The 22,776-nt window shown below is 40.3% G+C and overlaps 1 protein-coding gene across 3 annotated transcripts in view; it reads right to left on the minus strand.

The window, feature by feature from the left end:
* The window catches only part of MAPRE2 (microtubule associated protein RP/EB family member 2), a 112,261-nt gene that overhangs the window by 32,914 nt on the left and 56,571 nt on the right, over nt 1–22,776 (minus strand). For 2 of the 3 annotated variants that reach the window (XM_065398761.1, XM_065398760.1), the window contains exons 2-4: nt 22,103–22,230; nt 4,298–4,443; nt 632–845 (exon numbers count right to left, since the gene is read on the minus strand). In XM_065398761.1, coding sequence (XP_065254833.1) covers nt 632–845; nt 4,298–4,443; nt 22,103–22,223 — 481 coding nt within the window. In that variant the 5' untranslated portion in view covers nt 22,224–22,230. The remainder of the gene's footprint in view (nt 1–631; nt 846–4,297; nt 4,444–22,102; nt 22,231–22,776) is intronic. The other variant, XM_065398762.1, reaches the window with a different exon arrangement.

Below are 22,776 nucleotides of genomic sequence, written 5' to 3' on the forward strand. Positions count from 1 at the left end.
GTGTAGGAACAATTGAGAAATAGATCTTTGGTGCTTATTCCCATTTCAGATACATGCCGAGTAATAATAATAATAAAAAAAATCAATGATGCCTTTGAAGATATAGGACATTACTGTATGTGGCCCACTTAGAAGATTACTGTGTCTGAATGATCAGCACATTTAAAAATACAAATCAATCCATTTTCTGCTTTTGGGCCAGCACTTAGGATCTGGAAATGTTCCAGTTACCAGAAAACCGGACTATGCTAGCAATTTCCTGTGAAGGGGGGGGGGGGGCTATTTGTTACATTCTTGAGTAGTTCAGCAGCAAAACAGTCGACTGGCTTTGTCTCCAACATTAGGTACACTGGAGTCATGGAATTTATCTCCCAGACCATGAAATCTTCAGTAATAATGTGGCAGGTCAAAACAGATCAACAAAATGAATGCCCCAAAAAGTCCATTTATGTAATCTAGGATGGTGAGCCCCAGATAGCACGAAGTACAAACACAAAGAGCGTGGTGGCTACATGTTGAAACACCATTTCTAATTTGACCCCATATTTATATAAGCTATTGACAGCAGATTAAGACATTACTATACCATTATCCGTAAAACGGGAATGGAAATCTCCAAGATTTACAATACCTGCAGTGGGGGAGTTTGCATGATGCGACTTTTTTGGTAAGTTAAAGATCTGTTCACCGGGATCTGGTGGGGGGAGAGCATCTTGGCCTTGTCGAGCCACGACAGGATCATACTCTTTACCATCATAGTTGGCATCAAAGAACTTCTTAAACCATTGGATAAAATCTAAGTTGTCTTGGAAGCGCCCTTTCACCAATTTCTCCACTGGAATCACCTGTAAAATACAATGGTAAAAGGTTCCATTAACACTGCATTGCCAGTACATACATATTTCTCAGATTATCTAACAATTTAACTACCAATGTGGTGTCTCCTGCATCATTCTGGATTAAGAGTTATATGGTTACGGTCTTCTCAGCTTTGTGTGTAGTTATATATAAAGCCCCTTTAAATACTCATTTTCTAGCACTATTTTCCCATGAACGACATTAAGCTAACCTCTCAATAGTGCATGTTCTTCTAAAAAGTAGAAGTACCAGTAGTATGATACCACAGTACAGAGTCTTGCAACCTGACCCAAACCCCACGGGACCCCATCTACAAGTGTCGGGTTCAGCTCGGGTCTGAAAACAACCCAACACATTTGGGCTTGACTTGGTTAGTCTCTCATCATCTCCTCCTGCCCATAGGGTTGGTGAGGCAAGGTGGCAGAGGCTGCTGAGTGCCCTGCTCCTTCTGGCCATGGTTGTGCTGCGCGGTGTGCGCCATGGAACGAGCGTGCTGAGGAATTGTAACATCTATTATGCTGTAGCACATACAGCACAGTGAGGTGGGGGCAGCCGGCTGCACTGGTACATGCAGACACTGCTGTGACGACCCCAGAAGCAGGAGGTGGATGGAGATGGATTGTGGGCACAGGGCGTGGGGAGCCCCCACCAGGCCAAACCCCAAGGACGAGACGGCAGCAGTGTTGACACAGGTAGGGAAAGTGGGGAGGAATGTCAGATTTCGGTTGGGTCAGGTCTGAAAACAACTTGACACTCGGGTTGGATTTGGGCAGCCATGAGCTAGTCAAGTTTGGGATGGGCTTTAAAATTAGGCCTGTGCAGATCTCTACCATTGTACATAAGCCTTTACAACTGTTCTTCCTCAGATATGCTCCTTTTAGTTTTGAGTGACAACTGGGTTGCATGTAGCCAGTCTGAAACTACTGTCATCTTTAACAAGTAGTAACGGGGAGTCTGTTGGAGATTTTAGTTAACATATTTCATGCGATTAGATGCATGTCCTAAAAATGAACAATTTCTTCAAAAAGCAAAAGGTCAGAATCTGGCTTGCCCTGAGTAGGTGTGCAAGGAGCTGTCAGAACACAGGAAATCCTCTTTCACACTGCCCTATGTATGCATGGTGGTGAAACAGAATCTTAAGTGTTCTCATTAGACAAACCTATGTAAGCACCGTTAGTGCTAGGTATGTCTGCAAAAGGCTTACAGAATCATAGAAGTGTAGGGCTGGAAGAGACCTCAAGGTATCATCTAATTGCTCCCCCTGTCCTGAGGCAGGATTAAGTAAACCTAAACCATCCCTGGCAGGTGTTTCTCTAACCTGTTCTTAAAAACCTCCAGCGATGAGGATTCCACAGCCCCTTGAAAACCTATTCCAGTTCTTAACTATACTTACAGTTAAAAAGTTCTCCCTAATAGCTAATCTAAATCTCCCTTGCTGGACATTTATTCAATTACTTCTTGTTCTACCCCCAGTGGCCAGGAATACAACTGATCACCATTCTCTTTATAATAACCTTTTTCATATTTAAAGACTTATGTTGTCCTCCTTCAGCCTCTCTCTTCTCTAAACTAAACACGCCCAATTCTTTCAACCTTTCCTCATCATTATCTCCTGCAAATGTAAACAAACTTGTGTGTCTGAGCAATTGGCTGAATAAGAAATAGAACTGACTGGACTTACAGGCTCTAAAGTTTTACATTGTTTTACATCCGTCATGTTTTCTGAACTTTTTTTTTTTTTTTGGTGCTCCCCTCTGGACTCTCTCCAATTTGTCCACATCTTTCTTAAAGTGGGGTGCCCACGATACTGTATGTCTCCAAAAGGGAAAGAAGCTGCTCCTTGGTGCACTCCTACAAAATCCTCAGAAGCATTCTGCCCACCTGTGTCCTGGCCAGAAGATTGTCACCAACCAATACTGCTATGCCCTGGCACCCTCCACCCTGCCTCTGTAGTGAAGCAATGGATTTAAAAGCCACAATGGAGTTCAAACTCATCTATATTTTTGAAATACACGCTCATTCTAATACTGAGGTACTAATCTGATCATTCCCACCCACCTTCCACACATGCTGTACATAGAATGGTTTGTTTACATGCAAGAGTTCGGGAAACTGCCCATGGAGTTTTAATGAGCTATAATGGAGACAGAGAAAGTCTCTTCTGAATCAATATCTTGTGAATTCTTCACCAATGAAGATAAACCTTTACAAATATAGATGTTTTGTACGTGCAAAATTGAAACATGACAGCATTTTAAACTTATTCAGTTTAGTTTCTCATGTTGCTACTGCTTACACAAACTGGGCAAATTCATGTTGAGAAACAGTTAATCTTATACCACTTCAAATTTAGTCTGAGTAAAACGTGTGATAGGATCCTATCTGCACACAGAATATACACCTGATTGTATCAAAGGGAAGTAGCCTGGGGAACACAGAGGATGGGTCGACATGATTGATTAAAGTCAGGGAAAGGAAAGGTAAAGACATATTTAGCTTTACAGAACAAATAATGCACAACAGGTGAGAGACTAAACACCACAAAGAACAAACATTGAAAAAAAAACTTCGTTTGTCAATGTGTATTTTGCTAGGAAAGTCGACCTGCTTGGACAAAATGCTGATTACATATTTTATACGTTTTCTACATTTAAGACAGGCAGGGCATGGTTTGATTTGTTTATAGGTAATGTTCAAAGGTAAATTCTGGATAGATTGCATGGTTTCATATGTTTTAAGGCCAGAAGGGACTAGTAGGATCATCTTCTCGGAACTCCTTCATAACAGGCCATAGAAGCATCAAGCCCATATCTTGTGGTTGAGGTAGTTTGTTTGTTTGTTTAAAGAAAGACATCCAATCTTGATTTAATGACTTACCAAGCAACATGGTTCCATCATTTGGAAAGTTGTTCCAATAGTTAAAAATGTACAACTCTTCATATCCTGCCGTGAGTAAGTAGTATTCAGTACAACGATAGATACAGAATACTTGTTGTTTACTTCTATTGGGAATTCTGAGTGTCACCACACATGATCTTGAGTTTTCCCCTCACCTTATGAGGATCCCAGTATTTATTCATTTTAAGGATCTTCCAATGGATAGCATTTTATCATGAGGCCCTCTCGTGAACTTGGGGACCTAATGAGTGGTAATTTTTAAATTATTGACAACTAACTATTTTGGGCCCAGTTTTTCACCTTGAGCACTAAGGGTTCCTGTTTACACATTTTCTGCCTTTGTACCCAAATAACCATTTTTAGATGTCAAAATGCCAGTGAGAGCATCTAAATACAGAACTGGGATCTCTAATTCAGGCTTTAGAGTTTGAAAAACTGGATCTGGTTATCATCATTTTGGTTCCCAATGTTCATTGTACACTACGCAGTATAGAAAATTGTTTTGTAAAACATTACAATTATTTAAATATTAAAAACATACCTTATCCACATTCATTCTTTTAAATGATGCTTGCAGAAGTTTGAAATTGTGAATGTACTCGTGCTCCAGCTTTGCCTGAAATTTTACTTTCTTCAAGCTAATGCACCCTGGGAACAACATGTCCATGAACTGGCAGTAAGCTGCTCCTATAACAAGAAAATGCATTGACATTAATCTTGATGCACCCAGCTATAACTAAGTGGCATTTATAGTCAGAAAAGAAAGTAACCATGCTTAATAGCTACTGCTGTAATTCATTTCTAGTGCCATGTACCCAACACCTATCTGTCCACTACAATGTTGAATAGTGTAAGTGGCCTATTAATATCTATATTATTTTCATTCAGTCTGGATGCACCAAGCACTGTCGTGTAACATCTAAAGGATGACCGTGACTGAGGCAAAGTAAATCATTCTTCCATTTACAACTGGCGTTGTACTGAAGTAGAATCCCTATACACAGTAGGGCTGCCTGCACAGCAAGTAAAGTCCCTAGCTCAGTTTAAATGGAAGCCACCTAATAAGTGTCTTCAGACCCCTACAGCTTCCCAAAGTTGGGTCAAGGGAAAATGTTTTTGTTTCCTGGAACCAAAGAAATCAATGGCATTGATATAAGGTAGCTTGCTCAGTTCGCAGCCAATCCTATTCAGTGCCCTCATCAAGTAGAGGCTTAAAATGAGAGAGCAAAAATGAGAGAATGCAAAGTGACACGAATACAGGCTGGAAAAAAGAGTTTCAGAATTATGGCATCTAAGGCCATTTCTCCCCCTCCCCCCCCGCTCCCCCTTCCCCAAAACAAAATCCTGCAATTTTTCATTTCTAAAGCTCAAAACGTAAACATTTGGATAAGGAGACACTCAGAGTCACCTCATTGCCCAAAGCGTTCAGATATTGGGCTCCTCTTACTGCTGCCAGTTTTAATTCTTTCACAAAACAGGGTTACTAAATTTAGCATGAGGGTTCATTAAATTTAGATGCCAGCCACAGGGGATAAAAATGTGCAACTACACAAATATGCAGGGAAATTAAAAAAAAAAAAAAAAAAAAAGGTGAACTAACTAGGCATATATAGGTAGCACTTTGTTACACCTAGTGACCTTTCCCTTAAAAGGTCCTTATGTCACAGCAGACCATCATTGGGGAAGGGGGGAATCTTTACTATCGAGACATGAAAATGTCATGACATTTTGGTGACGTGTTAAAAATGTGGGGAGGGGAAATTAGGGCATGGGGGGGGGGGGTTGAAGAGAAAACAACTCAGATTCTTTGCGGAACAATGATGTCCTCTACCCTGGGAGAGTATTCCACTGTATTAGCATATTTATGGTCAATTTTCAGATGTGCATAGGCTCAACCACCTATATATCTGTGTATGAAAGTCAGATAATTGCACATTAAAAACTATTTGCACGATAAGTTTTTAAACTTTTTGTGCAAATAGTATTTATCAAAAGGGCTGTTTTGTGCAATCAACTGATGTATGGGGCAGGTCTAACAGGCACAACTTAGGTACCTGCTTTTAACAATTTGGCTCAGTGTCACACAAATATTCTTTTTTAATCAAAATTTTAGAAATTGTTTGTAGTCTTACAAGGTGACAGATGTGTTAGATCCTAGATTATCCTCTATTTATCCACAGGACAGATACAGCACAGATAGCAACAGTTGAAACTCTACCACACTTTTCTATCAATATGCCTCAAACATGTTCTGGAGGGCCCATTATTCTCTATACTCAGTCAACCATCATATGAAGGGAGGCAGAGGCTGTCTTCCAGAAAAGAAAAAAATAAAACAGTTTGAGCTAGAGTCACAGGAAAACGAGTTACATAAGCTACAAATGAGGCTTTCATGTGACTTATTGTCAAGGCTGTGACAACAGCCAAGACTCAGTGCTAGAAACTGCTGCCATTTTTAATACCCTCTTTGCACAGCATTTCTTAGGAGGTATATTTACACTTAATGACTTTGTAGGTGGAGTTTACAGGAAGGATTTGAATTTCCAAAGACACCTTTTATTTAGCTATTTGCGATGGCTTTGGTATGCTTAGGATGTAAAATAAAGAATCCCTGTAGAACAGGAGCCTTGTGGCAAGTTAAAAACCTCAGATAATGCATCATCATACAGAAAGCTTTGTAAAGCAAACTAATTGCACAGAGCCTACATTTATATTGCATGGGAACTAGTAAATAAATGCCCACCAATAGAAAGTATGTGAAATATTATTGCTGAAAAGGAAGATGAGTAGAGTGATAGAGTACTGAATGGCTTGACTTGAGTAATAAATAATATGGTATAATATGTGGATTTATTAAGTGTGCAGTGTTGTCCTAGCCATGTCAATCCCAGGATATTAGAGAGACAAGGTGGGCGAGGTAATATTTTTTATTGGACCAGTTTCTGTTGGTGAGAGAGACACGCTTTCGAGCTACACAGAGCTCTTCTTCAGGTCTGGGAAATGTACTAAGAGCAACACAGCTAAATACTAGATTCAACAGATAGTTTAGCATAAGTAGTTAGCACGTATTCTAAGGGAACATTCAAGATGAAGTAGCCCTCTAAAACCCCTGCAGTCATAGGACAAAAAAAAGGGGAGGGGGCTAGTGGGTTACAGATTGTTGAAATAAAACCTAAGTCCAGTGTCTTTATTAAAACCATGATTTTTAGTTATGAAATTTAAGCTCCTAGGTGCGTCTTTTAAAAGTGTTGTGCAGGTTTCCTTTGAGGATGTGGACTGATAGGTCAGATATAGAGTGATCGCTTTGTTCAATCTAAGGGGTCAATTGTGTAACTGATTCATGGTATAAAGGGAGTTTGCGCCAAACTCTCTCCCCCGACCCTTTCCCCACATATAAGCTTATACTCTAATACCTAGGTAATTGCCAAGAGTCCCTGAATACTCACTGCAGAACCGCTTGTGTTAAAGATATTCAGTGCTGAGGTTCTCACCATTTTATCTATAGCTGTCATTTTGTAAGTATACATGTGTTTGCAAAGTCATCTTTTATTGTTTCTGCTGGTAACAAATTCCTTTTGCATCCCTCTAGGCAGTAGCTTACTAAGTTTGAAACCCTGGTGATGACGCTTCCCCGTGCTCTCTTCTCCCTCTCATGCTGGTAGTTGTTTTTCTTGTATTTCATATCAGCCAATAGGAGGTTCAGGTTCTGTGCAATACCCAAATGCCAGAAACACTGAGTACATCCACTTTACAGTACTGACCTGAACTGTGATCTCCGATAACAACACAGTATGCTGCCAGAACACTTCCTCTACAGTAAGTTTCATTACAGTAACAAATATAAAAGTGGAGTAGGATGGGCCAAATTTGACATCAAAGACTAACTCACATCAAGTCACAATCACCAGCTGACGTATTTTAGGAACTCTAGAAAGGAGAGAGGTGTCAGAGCTCAAATATGTGTCAGGACAAGTGTCAAAAAAACTATTATAGCTATTATGTAATTTACATGAACAAGGTTTCTGCAGCAGATTTACCACTTGTCATTTACTTTATTTTAAAACTTTACCTTCTCTGCTCTAGTTTACAAAGCAAAAAAGTGGATGTTGGAAACAGTATAGCAACAACCACACTAGAACGGTCTCTCATGGTTAGTCTGTCTCTGTCCAGCCACAACCACATCAGAACTATCATCTCTCATGGTTAATCTGCCTCCATCTACCCCCTACTTTATTTTCCTCCACATCTTATTTTTTGAAAATATTACCAGGGACTCAACTTTAAATAAAAAAAAAAAAAAAAGAAATTATAATCAGCAATATAGCAATAGAGAGGTTACTGAATTTTGTAGATGCACCAATGCTGGAACAGAATAAGAAAGGGTTTTTAACAATTATTAAAATCAATTCTGAATTTCTATGTAAATCTTATATTAGTTGTTTTTCTGGCATATTGATCTGGTCATTGACTTCTTTAATATTCTGAGGCTAGATCACAGAAAGTATTTGCAAGCATGGTTGTGCTGATTACACACGAATGGTCACTACTTTTGACCCAATTAGTATGTAGAAATTCTATACCCATTTTAAAATTAAGTGGCATAGCAACTAACTATTTTTTATACACAGCAGTATTGCCTACTTCTGTTGTTGTATACAGCTGGCAGAAAGACACTTGAAGTTGATTTGTTTTAAGTATTTATATTTAGAAGAAAATAACTAGTTCCCCATACAGTGAAGTTACAATTGATGGTTTCTATAGTCCTGAATCAGGCTAACATGCCAAAGTATTACTGCTTCTGGCCCATGGGAGGCTTATGAATAATATTTTCCTTCCCTCCAAGAGAGAAAATTCCATTGTGATTAAGATCTAAAAGCTGAACATCACTAAGTCTTCATAACTTGGGTGTGGAAGTGTGTGTGCTGAGTTGCTCTGCCACCAAGCCCTTTACACTGAGGCTTTTTCTTGGTTTCCTGCATAGAGATTACTACACAGCATGCCTCAAATGTAAATAACAAGACTACACCCACACTGCTAACTAGGAGGACTACAACCGTAGTAGGGGAGGGAACTGGCGTCTGTGGCAGAATAAAGGCATGGAAGAAGAAACTGCTGATTGTAAAAGTGTCAAATGATTACATTTTAATTAAAATGTTTCAGTATATACAAAGTTAAGGCTGACATTTGCTGCTGATTGTACATTTCTTTAAAATCAGACCTACAGTTAAAATAGTAGTAAATGGCAGTTCTTAATAATGTTTTCAAAGTTGCACACATTCATTTTCTTGATAAAACTCAAGTTTTCTTTGTCTTCAGCACCGTGCATCCAGGTCCCCTCTTGCCCTTTTTTTTCCTCCTGAGAAACAATCTGCACTCTTTCTGCTCAACACCTGGAGGCTGGAGCCTTCTGATCTTTAATATGGCCCAGAATCTTGTGTCCTGGGATTTGTGGCATTTCAAAGGGACAATGAATACATCACTCACTTTCACTAACACAACTGGCATGAGCTGCTGTTGTTTAATATGATTCACATACAGCTTAGCTGCATTAGAGAGTGAAGCATTATCACCATGGTATCCAAGCACTGAATGGGAGCCTTGGTGCAATTATTATTATTAAATAGTCAATATAAATCCAGGAGTTCACAATGGAAACATTGAGAGACTGATAGCTAAAGGAGCAAGAACAGTGGAGAAATGGTTGAAAATGAGAACCATATCCAGGAAGGAATTTACGAAGTTGCTCATTAGTTTCCTAAATGAAATGGCACCTTGCAACTTTACTGTTCAAAAATTTATGCAGCTCTTGATTCGCTTCTCTAAATAATTCCAGTTGGAAGTGGAAATCAGTCATCTGACTCCTGCACAATTATACAATAGTATTTTTTTTATTAGGTTTGCACATGTGGAGACGATAGTTTTATTGATAAAAACAACCTAGTTATTTTTATACAAAATGTCCTTGATATAAGCCAAACACTTCCTGTCATTTTTCATCCTCTGCAGCAGAAGCCAGGTCAACTCCTCTCCCCACTGAGAGATCCTTTACCTCATGTTGTATATTAACAGGTTCTGACCATCTCCTAATGGCCCAATATTCTTATAATACTAGCTCACATCCATGCATGGAACCCCTGCCAGTTCTTGACTATCCCAGTGGTTCTGTCCTCCCAATACTGTTGCATCTCCCTCTTCAACTTTCCAGCCTTAGAGGATTACAGGGGTTAAACAGGGTCTGGGCTCTGCTGCCCAGTTCTGATATGTCAGCCAGAAATTCCTCCTCCTGACAACACTACTGACAGATTCTCACAAAATCCTTGAGAGTGGGATATCCACTGGGCATGAAATGCCTGGTAATACACCAGTGTCCTGAAACTGAAAATGACATGTGGTTGTAATGATTGTGTTTATAATAAAGGCAAAGGATATTTCAAAGACAAAGCAGGCCTGAAAAGATAATGGAATATTCCAAGGGTCGGCAACCTCTGGCACACGGCTCGCCTGGGTAAGCACCCTGGCGGGCCGGGCCAATTTGTTTACCTGCCACGTCGGCAGGTTCGGATCGTGGCTTCCACTGGCCGCGGTTCACTGTCCCAGGCCAATGGGGGCTGCGGGAAGCGGTGCGGGCCAAGGGATGTGCTGGCCGCAGCTTCCCGCCACCCCCGTTGGCCCAGAGCGGCGAACCGCAGCCAGTGGGAGCCGCGATCGGCTGAACCTGCTGATGCGGCAGGTAAACAAACTGGCCCAGCCTGCCAGGGTACTTACCCTGGCGAGACGCGTGCCAGAGGTTGACGACCCCTGGAATATAGGAATAGTTCTAAATTTGAGTGTCATGTGTTAGTTAAGCAAATAATATTGGTTTTATTAATGAGATTGTGTACCTGAAGAAATTTTTTTAATGGACCTAGATATTTTTGATGATTGGGTCAGATAGCTGGTGATGGTTTGGAGATCTTGGGGCTTGCTGGATAGTTTTAAAAAGAGGTAAGTTTGGGTAGTGATGCAAAGAAGAGGTGATGAAGTCAGTTGTTAATGAAAACAAGACAGTTTTGCAACTCTTTTCATATATTAACTCCTTAGCACCAAATTAAAAATTAGTCACTCCGGTTCAAACCTACTGAAGACAGTAGGCTTCCACAGACGTTACTCAGGGTATGATTTTGCCTACAGAATCTCTATTACCTAATGATGATTAGAGCCCTGCACGGATACAAAATTTGTATCCGCATCTGATCCGCAAACATGGTCTGCGGATATCTGCATCCACAGATGTGGATATCCACAGATATAAAGCTGATAATTGCAGGGCTCTATGGTAATGTACAATATGCAAGAAACCGGCTTTACTTTCAGATCCCATTCTAAGGTGCAGGATTGGCAGAGAAAACATCTTTTAACTTTCATACTGAAGACATCACAGCACCCCACAGTGTCTGTTTACTGTGTCACTTCTCAGACTAGAACAGCACTGCAGGGGAATGCAAAGAAGTTATTAACTGATGTCAAAACTATGGCAACAGAAACTCGATCCTGAACTGGTAACTAAACAAATAAAGAAAGAACTGATTTGATTTGTTCTAAAATGTAGTTTAGAGGCAACATTTTTTAATGTGTTTAAGAGACTTCAGAGCCTAAGTCCATTGATTTGCAGTGAAAGATAGGTTCTTAAGGGCTAGATTCACAAGAGGACTTAGAAACCTAACAGCCACTTTAGACTCCTAATTCTCAGAATCAGATCCCACTGAAATCCATAAAATCTCCACTCGTCTGCCTCAATTAAATCAATTTGACTTAAATCAAATCCACCCTGCTCCCCTGGGACTTGGACGACCTTTGATCCAGTCCCTCTGCTTCAATGAGTTTTTAAAATTATTTATCCACAGTGGGACAGCCTCAACTGGAGAGACTGAGGTATGCCCATATCAGAATATCCCATAGCCCACTGGTTAGGGCACTCACCTAAGAAGTGGTAGATCCCAGTTCAAATCCCTTCTCCACCTCAGACAGAGGGGACCTGGACTAAGGGTTCCCACATCCCAGGTGAGTACCCTAAGCCCTGAACTGAAAGTTATGAGGGAATTACTCTCCCTCCCCGCTTCTTGCTAAAGAGACATAAGTGTCAAACTCCAAGAGAGGGTTTGCAGCTGAGAATTCCAAGCAGAGGGAGGCACTTAGGCACAGATCTCCAGAAAGGGACATGGCTTAGGACACACCCTTCAGCGTGGCCTCCTTCAGGCTAGCTTAGGCGAGAAGCCACCCAGCGTGCTGGCTTTTTGTGAGTCCTAGTCTGAGACACCCTTCTCTCCCCATTTATTGTAAAGGGAGCAAGGTACCTAACTCAGGCTTTGTGAAACCCAATGATTTTTTGGGAACCTAAAAGTTAGGTCAGTGTCTGTCTGAAAATGGGACTTAGGCACTTTAGAAAGGTCCAGATTTTTTAAGAGGTATTTAGGTGTTGCTGTGCCTAACTCATTTAAGACCCTAAATCTATTTTTTAAATGGATTTAGGCACTCAGGAGCCTTAAAACCCATTGACAGTTGAAGGGATTTAGGCTCCTATGTGCCTAAATCCATTCTGAAAAGAGATTGAGGCTTCTAAATCAGTTAGGTATTACAACACTGAGCATAGCAATGCCTACATGGCTTTAAAAATCTGTGCCTAAGTATCTCCACATATTCTACTAATAAACTGGATACTTAAGAGGTTTTTTCTTTAAAGATTTTTCAGCTAATCCTTAAATTAAAAAACAACAACAATGAAATTAGATGCAAACTCCTGCAAGTTATAACAACAATGAAGTTGTGACAATCTGACCATGTAAATGCAAAATTTAAGATTGATAATCCTCATGCTTTATTGGGATAAGAAAATGGGCACTGAACACACCAAGTAATACATTAAAAATGAAAGCCCAGCATTAATTCTGTATATATTAGTCATTAAACACTTCAGTTCATAAAAATTATGGGTGTTAACATTGATGGGAAGGGACACACCTTGTGTGTTCACTGATGGGTCAAAAAGAAGCATCTTGTAATGAGCATGCATGACATCATAGTTTCGGTGAGAACAGAAAAAACTGCAGAGTACAGCAATGACTGTTTTAGAGCTACATAGCACTTGAGGCTTAAGTTTCATATTTTTAGACTTCCTAGAATTGCTTCCCTGAACATGATTTTAATGTTCCTATTTTCAATGGCTACACAGTATGTTGGGCATTAACTTTCCATCTTTAGATAAGATTTAGTTACTAAGAATTTTGAGAAAAAGCAAGTGATTTTTGTTTAGTTTTGTTTTGAAGAGGCTTAATGGAATGTTTCATCTATTCCCATGCACCTTCATGCCGCTCTTATGATGCTTTTAAAAACATCTTTGGCACTAGCCGCATGGAAAAGTCATGCTAAATGTATCCATATGTTTAGGAATTTATTATAATGCATGCAGTCCCCATGGAGTAATAGAAGTTATTAAATGCACATCAAAAGCACTTAAGTGACTTAGGAGCACAAGTCCCATTGAAAGTTAATGAGACTTGTGCTTCTAAATCACATAGGTGCTTCTGAAAATCAAACTCCATATGTCTAAGAGTTTGTGTGATGCAATCCAGGTATCCACTGAACACTTGAATGAAATAATGCATTCTGGATTGTAAGACCTCAAACTCTTCTTTCCTTAAATAGTGTGTGTTAGCCTCAGGCAGTCAGTTAAAAAAAAAATCCTGCTGTTAGGCTTGCCAACTTTCTAATCCCACAAAATCGAACACCCTTGCCCCGCCCCCTGCCCTGAGGCCCGTCCGTGCCCCACCCCCACTCACTCCATCCCTCCACCCTCTGTCACTTGCTCTCCCCCACCCTCACTCATTCATTTTCACTGGGCTGGGGCAAGAGGGGGCTCAGGGCTGGGGGTGCAAGTTCTGGGAGGGAGTTTGGATATAGGAGGGGGCTCAGGGCTGGGGCAGGGGTGTGGGAGGCGGTGTGGGGTGCAGGCTGTGGGAGGGAGTTTGGGTGCAGGAAGGGGCTCAGGGCTGGGGGTGCAGGATGGGGGTGCGGGCTCTGGGAGGAAGTTTGGATGTGAGAGGGGGCTCAGGGCTGGAGCAGGGGGTTGGGGCATGAGAGGGGGTGCAAGGAGCAGGCTCAGGGGATTCCCCAGAAGCAGCGACATGTCCCTTGGTTCCTATGTGTAGGGGCGACCAGGCGGCTCTGCACGATGTGCACTGCCTCTGCCTGCAGACGCCGCCCCAGCAGCTCCCATTGGACACGGTTCCTGGTCAATGGGAGCTGCGGAGCCAGCGCTCAGGGCGGGGGCAGTGCGCGGAGCGCCGCCCCCCCGCCCCCGGCTGGCCCTCCACCTAGGAGCCGAAGGACATGTCGCCACTTCTGGGGAGCCGCGCGGAGCCTGCCAGCCCCGCCCCAGCCAAAAACCGGACACCTGGCAACACTACCTGCTGTGCTTATTCAGTACTTCAGTATTAGTAATACTTATTCTGAATTCACTATATTAAATTTGTTTTTCCTAAATCTTCTCTTGTCTAAAAACTCATTTTAAGCATTTTGCTCTGGACATAATATGATCCATGATAATTTTAAGCTAAAATTAATAAAGGACAAGTAATGAAAAAGCTTCATGTGGATAAAAGTCAATTTACCTTAAAAAGTGACAGTTTGAGAAGAAACAAGTAATTTTAACAGAAATATGCAAGGTGGTTGCTTTCTTTTAAAAATATTATTCTTTGTGAGTTTTTGCTGAATTACTATTAATGCCTATGAAAGAAAATACCTGGTGTCTGTTTAGAGTTTACGAGTAGCTGCTTGGCAAGCTTCCTCATGAAGCCCTGCACATGGTCTTAAAAACTGATTGTCAACATCCACTGCACTCTAATGCTAAACATCATATGGAAGACATTAAGGAGTCACTTACACTGAGAGTCTACTGTGTAGCAGGACCTCAATACAGCATGGTAGTGCCTTAAAACATGGTTCAGTTTCACAGCGCAGACAGGGTCAAACTATGTTTTAATCATGTTTTCAAGTCACATTACAGCCTTGACCTTGCAAGGTTGCAATGTGATTAGAGAACAATACTGAAATATGTTTCAGTTCTGCCTGCACTGCCAACCAAATGTTTGGGAAGAACTGGTCTAAAAGGGTCCCACAGCACAGGCTTTCATAGCGTGTACATAGGAATCTTATTTATTTGGCTTAAAATAAACACATTAATCAACATGTACCCAAATATTTATGTATCCTTTTCCATCAATTAAAAGCAAAACAAGCACATTCCCCTCTTGTATACAACAACAAGACAGCAAAACACACTTCTTCCTACTTGTGGAATCCTCGAGTAAACTTCACCCCAGCCACCCTCAGCCTTGCTAGTAAGGAGGGTCCTACCAAATTCTCAGTCCATTTTGGTCAATTTCACAGTCATAGATTTTAAAAATAATAAATGTCATGATTTCAGCTATTTAAATGTGAAATTTCACGGTGTTGTAATTGTAGAGGTCCTGACCCAAAAAGGAGTTGTGTGTGTGTGTGTGTGGGGGGTTTGCAAGGTTATTGTAGGGGTGGTTGCGGTACTGCTACCCTTACTTCTGCTCTGCTGCTGGCAGTGGCTCTGCCTTCAGAGCTGGGTAGCTGGAGAGTGGAGGCTGCTGGCCGGGAGCCCAGCTCTGAAGGCAGAGCCGCCGCCAGCAGCAGCGCAGAAGTAAGGGTGGCATGGTATGGTATGGTATGGCCACCCTTACTTCTGTGCTGCTGCCTGCAGAGCTGGGCCCTCAGTCAGCAGCCACCTCTCTCTGGCCACCCAGCTCTGAAGACAGCGCAAAAGTAAAGGGTGGCAATACTGCAACCCCCCCCTAAAATAACCTTGCGACCCCCCTGCAACTCTTTTGGGTCAGGACCCCCAATTTGAGAAATGCTGGTCTCCCCCATGAAATCTGTATAGTATAGACTAAAAGCACACAAAAGACCAGATTTCACCGGGGATGGACAAGATTTAACGGTCCGTGATGAGTTTTTCATGATCGTGAATTTGGTAGGGCCCTACTCAAACATGGTCTTTACAGCATGCTCTGAAGGTAAACAAATTTGTGTGCATCAGACCAAAGGAAGTATTAGGGGAGTAGATTCTAAAGTTGGTTTCCCCACAGAAGAGCCTGGCTGACACTTCCCTTTGTGTTAACACTGAAGAAGCTTTAGCTCAAGCACCTCCACTGATTTTCCATTGTGGCAAAATAACCTCCAGGGGAAAGGCTGTCTCAAGTAGTGTGGTTCCAGACACAAGGAGAATAACATTCAGCAGCACCCTGTGGACTGCATGAGAAATATGAAGCTGAGTATTATGCTGAAAACACTTGGTAATAGTTGGATGGATTGTCTGTGGCAAGAGACTTTCTTTGAACAGAGGACCAACATGTACTTCCTTTAAAGCAACTGGCATCCTGCCCTACTCAAAGGAGATGGAGGCAATCTTCACCAGCAAAGGATCTAGTACTTCCCCACCGGACCCCACAAGTCAGGAGAGACAAAGATCCAAAGCACAGAATGCAGCATGAAATTCTCCCAACACATCCAAAACCTCCAGAAGTGACCCTGGCTGTAATGACCTAATTTTTGTCCTATTCAGATGTTACTCTGCATCCATGGACAAAGCAAACAGTTTGAGTACCAACAATTTTATCTGCAATGTGACCAGAAATATCCTCAGAGTGGAAGGGACTTGTACTGTATCAACAGTCAAGCAAAGAAAACGCAGATTAACCAAGCTATTCATCACTTGAAATAAGTTTCCTGATCAAGACTTTGCAGATACCATGGTGAAGACAAGTGGCATGGTATAAAAATTCCAAATGTCAAACTGTGTGTTTGTTTTACAATGTGGACTGGCATTCATTAAAGACAAGGAAGAGAATTATCTATTTTATACACACACGTATACATACATATATAATTCATTTATATACAAGTCCTCTCTATTTTCATATAGCCTTGCATGACTCATTTAGAACAAACATTCCAACACTACAGCAATACATTCACAAGCGACCCTATAACAAAAAACTCAGTCAACTGTGCATACACCATGGAGGAAAAACAATTTTAGTCAAGACAGATTAGTTATAAATCTTATTTAAAACCTATTTTTACTCATTACAAAAATAACTTGACCCTTGGGAAAAGTATGACAATGGAGTTTGCCTTCCATTTGAACTAATGTAACTTAGAAATAAGGCTGCTACGTCTAGGGATACTAATTCATTAAAGCCGGTTAGGTTTTTTTGTTTAGTATAGAGGAATGACAGTCTACAATGTTCTAGATCCTTAGGAGAACATTATGACAGTAGACTGACATGCTATAATGACACATGTAGTTGAAGATACACATTTTCATATTCAACTCAACAATCAAATGCAAAACCAATTCAACCTTTTTGGCTAGAGAACAAGAATGACAAAATACCCACCTCCCCAAAGTGAAGATAATTCTAAGGCTTTTATATATTTGGAGAGTGTTCCTTGTCTACGTTGTCAAAGCTAAATTATCAGAGCTGCAGACTAAATTTAGATTCTCCAGGGCTGAATTCATCCATAACCCAGTCCTTTTGGCACCTCACTACTACAGCAGGCATTCTGAAAGCACAGGGGACACTACGCTGCACTCGACCTACTTAGCAAGGACAAAAACATATCCAAGACTCAAGATGAATACAAATACTGTGTAACTGTAAAAAGCAGCCTCTTCCTTTGCTGCTTCTCATCCTAGCTCTATTCATCTAACCAGCTACTGGGAAACAAGCTGGTCTCTCTATAGTACATACACTATTAATACCACTCCTTAACTACTTAACAGCAATGAAAAATGAAGAAAGACTCCAGTGGCCTTAGCTGTTCTTCCTTCCATTAAAAATTGTCACCTGAAGCTTTTCACTGCAATATTTATTTAGAACTCAAAAGCTTACCTAAAGGCACCGTGTCATCCTATTGTTTTTCCTTTATACTCAAAACGTTTAAAACTGTCTCTGAAGTATATGCATTACTCCAGTGTATGCAGAACCTGAGTGCCATCATTTCAGCTGGCATCAGTGAGAGCCAAGGGTGATCATCATTCTACAAAATGGGGCCTTAGTGTTTTGCACTCAAACAGTAGATGATTTTTCCTTTTTTTTTTTTAAATTTGACCCCAGCTTTTTCTGGCATTTGGATTGCTTCTTGTTGCCAAAAATGAGCACAAATTGAAAATGCGTAAGACTGCATTACAAATCTTAATGCTTTTTTTTTTTTATTAAAGAAAGCAAAATGCCCTTACAGTTTTATATTAGGTGATAAAATCCAGTTATCTTAGTCGCTCTGTAGCTCACTATAATACTGTGAAATGCTTCCAAGTGTTACAAAGTTTCCCACATCCTCCTTCCCTTTGAAGTCTTCCAGAAATGCTCATATTTTATGGAAACTAATGTTAAGCTGCATGAAGGTTGCAAATGCATTAAGGAACGATGGCCAAAAGAATGCTAGAATGAATGAATTAGATCAGCCGTTCTCAAACTGTGGTCCGTGCAGCCCTTGCTGGTGGTCCACAGACCGCTCGCTGGTCACAGGGTGCTAGCTTGCCTCCTTGCTTTCATCTGCTAAACTGCATTAAAAGACAACTAAAAAAATACAGCAAGTGCTTCCTTAATATTACTTTGCCATGTAAACAATTACTGTAGCTGCCACAGGGGTTTTCTTTAATAACACGGGCGGAGGACTGGGGAGGGAGACGGGTCTGTGAAATCACAAATGGCAAGGGAAGTGGTCCATCAGACTGTTGTGGTCCACATTATGAAAATTGTTTGCGAGAACCTGAATCAGTGTCAATATTTCAGACATTGAGATCTTTTTGGACTGTAGAAACTTGGAACTCTCTCATACCAAAAAATGCAAGGCTGAATCCTTGATTGGATTCTTACATGAGCATTTAGGCAGTAGAATAAGAATGCCTGAGAAAAAAATATAAAGCTAAAATCTCAAACTGAATTGGTAAATAAATGTAAAGCAATTTGGTCTATTAATGTTTGAATATAAAAACAACATGGAGAATGGAAAAAATATACAAAGACAGAATCTGAAAGTTAATACAATCCTAGATTTCATTTAATACTAAGTACAGAAAAGGTGGGGATGAGAACTCTGATAAGGCAGCCTTGTTTCAGTTCCTCCCGTGGTACACCCTAAAATCCTTGCTTGAAGACACAGAAAGAGTTCCTATGAGAACTTCTCACGTGTAATAAAACAGGACAATGAATTCATGGCATTTTCCCCACCAACTATGGACAATCCAGATTTAGAGATTTAAGATCTCTAACTTTCACTGCATTCTCCACATTTAAATTTTCTTCTATTCTAAATTATCAACTATTTTTCCTTTTTGGTTATGGAATTATATCATGAAAGCTTTTATTTAAATCTGCAAACATTCAAGATGATGGGGTATTAGCTTCGAAGCTTAACTTCAGACATTTCAGAAGCATCTGAATGGTCATACAGGAACTAATCAATAGCTCATCCTGTCCATTATGTTTCCTGTCTTAAACAGTGATAAATGCTGGAAGTTTGGGGAGCAGGTGTCTATCCTCATGTACCTTATTGTGTCATATTATATAGTTAGATGCCAATACTTTGAAACAATTTGCCAAAAGCAATATTCAGACAAATGTATGAAACTTAATTAAAACACCAGCTAGGTGTAGTGTTTTTGCTTCAACTAGACACTTACAAAAAAAACCAACCCAAGATGATCTCGGTTCAGCAAAAATAACATGCTACGACGCGATATTTTTTAACTACTCATCTTACGTTTAGCAACTATATTAGTTACATTGACCTGTACTGTAGCAACACAACTTTCACAAGTCCTGTAGTGAAATTTGCTTATGTATGGAAAGTGGACAGATTTCTGCAAGTGGGTGGGTTGTTCCTTCATATCAGTTTTTAATTGTTTTGACTACTCTGTGGAGCTTATATTCAGATAATTTAGAAACACAGAAATGTAGGGCTGTAACCTCAAGAGGTCATCTTGTCTACCCCCCTGCCCTGAGGCAGGACCATGTATATCTAGACCACCCTTGTTAGGCATTTGTATAACCTGTTCTTAAAAACCTTCAATGACGAAGCTTAACTATCCTTATAGTTGGAAAGTTTCCTTAATATCTACCCTAAATCTCCCTTGCTGCAAATCAAGCCAATTACTTCTTGTCCTACCTTCAGTATACAAGAAGAGCAACTGATCACCATCCTCTTTGTGGCAGCCCTTAACATATTTGTAGACTTATCAGGTCCTCCTCAGTCTTCTTTTCTCAAGACCAAACATGCTTAGTTTTTTAAAGCTTTCCTCATAGGTCATATTTTCTAACCTTTTATTTTTGTTACTCTCCCCTCTGGACTCTCTCCAGTTTGTCCACATCTTTCTTAAAGTGTGGTTCCCAGAATTGGACATATTACTCCAGCTAAGGCCTCACCACTGCCAAGAAGAGTGGGACAGTTACCTCCCATGTCTTACATACAACCCTCCTATCAATACACTCCAGAACTATATTAGCTTTTTTCACAACTGCATCACATTGTTGACTCATTCAATTTGTGATCCACTGTAACGTACAGATTCTTTTCAAAGGTACTACTGCCTACCCAGTTATTCCTTTTTTGTAGTTGGGGGTTTGATTTTTTTTTTTTTTTTAAAGTGTAGTTCTTCGCATTTGTCTTCACTGAATTTAATCTCGTCCTACCAAGTGCTTGAAATGCCGCTCAACTTGGTGTCACTGGCAAATTTTATAACTATACCCTCCACTCCATCATCCAAGTCATTAAGGAAAATATTGATTAGTTCATGACCCAAGACAGACCTCTGCGGGACCCCATTAGATATCATCCCAGTTTGAAAGTGAACCCTTGATAATTACTCTTTGAGTATGGTCTTTCACTCAATTATGCAGCATCTTATAGTAATTTTATCTACACCACATTTCCTTACTTTGCTTATGACAATGTCACATGGGACTCTGTCAAAGCCTTACTAAAATCAAGCTATATCAACCCTAGACCTTCTCCTCCCCAACCCCATCCACTGGTCCAGTAACCCTGTCAGAGGTTCTTGACAAATCCATACTGGCTATTACTTATAATCCTATTATCCTCTAGGTACTTACAAACTAATTGTTCAATAATTTGTTCCAGTACCCAGTAAGCTAGCATTTTGGAGGACACGATTTACCATATCTTTCATGAAAATCTGATTGAGATGGACATCTGCAGAAGAAGTGGTAAGTAAAAATCAAATATCTAAGATGGATCATCATTCTTACAATAAAATTTCAACTTGGTCAATGGATCTAATTTTTGATGAAGTGGTTACATGGATTCAGTTGTCCTGCACCCTCAAAGCACTGTCTTAGCAGATATGAAGTCACAACATGCCAGGTAAAGAGTTTGGAGCAATGATCTTATTAGCTCTCCTTCACAGAAACACTTTTCATTTTGAAAAACTACAAACAGAAGCTATGATGCAATCTGACACCGCTCACTGCCCATAACTTCCACTTTCCTAGCTGCAACCTAGTTACAGAACCTGCTGTTTTACAGACAGCTTGCAACCTCCACTTTTATTAAATCATGGAGTTCCTAAAAACATCTTCTCTATTCCTAGATCTCATTGCCTACAGCAAGGGCCTGTCATATATGCAGAGGAAATAAGCAGACGTGCCTGGCACACTTTAGGAACACCTTGCAGCAGTTAAATGATGATTTCTTCAAACCCACTATGTCCTACTTCATTTCACATCACCACTTTTCTGTGATTTTTGTGTGTGCCCTCCAACAAGGATTTCAGGACACTTACCACTGGTGAATAACTCTTGGAGTATTTTATTCATCTGGATACCCGCCATTCCATTAGCGTATAATGTTGCTTTCACTAAGGTTGTCACTTTTCAGATAATATAATTCCCAGTTTTGTACCTATGTTTTAAAGCTACTTTCTTCAGTAACTGTACTATACTTTTAATACAGAAATTCTCTATTGCATTCCTTTCCTTTGCTGCTTAATCATATTTATTACTAGATTTTATCTGCAGCTTTATCTAGACTCTTCATGTTCTGCATTCATTTTGCTTCCTCAAACAACCTCATCCTTCCATAACATATTTTTAACTCAGCTACACAAAACACATGGTTGGATACATTTTTCAGACTGTCTTTCCTCAAAAGAGCTATCCTCTGACACAGACAGCATTAGAGGTATACATTTTCATAAAATCAGATTTTTAGATTCAACACTTTTTTTATGAATATACAGTATTTTAAAATAATATCTTACCTGAACAAAGTTGTTCGACTTTTGTGTAGTTTAAAGCTACTATGTCATTAACCCATGCAATGATGTCATGTCTGCTCATAGTCTCTTGGGTTATAGAGGTAGAATACACGTTGACCGCCATTCCCCAACTAGAAAATAAAAGTTAAATAAATAAATCTGCTTGGCATGTGAATGAATTTATTTGATAAACACATTTTAAAAAAAGAGCAAGTTTCATGTAATTTCAATCAGTGCTAGAGAAGGAAACAAAATTCCACAGTCTGTAAGAAAGAGCCTGCATTAAACACACCTTTTCTCTTTTCTGGAGAAAGGAGGCTAACTCCACTTAAATTTTATAACCCACTTTGGCAAGGGGTGATCTCCCAAAGGTCCCCTCCTATGCCAACTACAGCAGAAGGGCAAAGGGCAAACTTTAAAGAAGAGAATATGATACAAAAGTTTGTGGCATTCAGTTCGGATGGTGGCATTTCTTTTTAGTGTTCATCTATTACGAGCAAAGCTGAAGCGTAATTCAGACTAAGCATGGTCTAAAGGAGTTTGAACAGGACTAGGGATCTGAGACTCTGAGGTTCTAGTTCTGTTTGCCACTTACTGCTGTGTGACTCTGCAGTCATTTAATAACTCTGTATCAGTTTCTCCAGCTACAAGTTTCCTTATCTAGGTGCTGTGATTAG

The sequence above is a fragment of the Emys orbicularis genome, chromosome 2 (genome assembly GCF_028017835.1).
Source record: "Emys orbicularis isolate rEmyOrb1 chromosome 2, rEmyOrb1.hap1, whole genome shotgun sequence".
Lineage (NCBI taxonomy): Eukaryota > Metazoa > Chordata > Testudines > Emydidae > Emys > Emys orbicularis.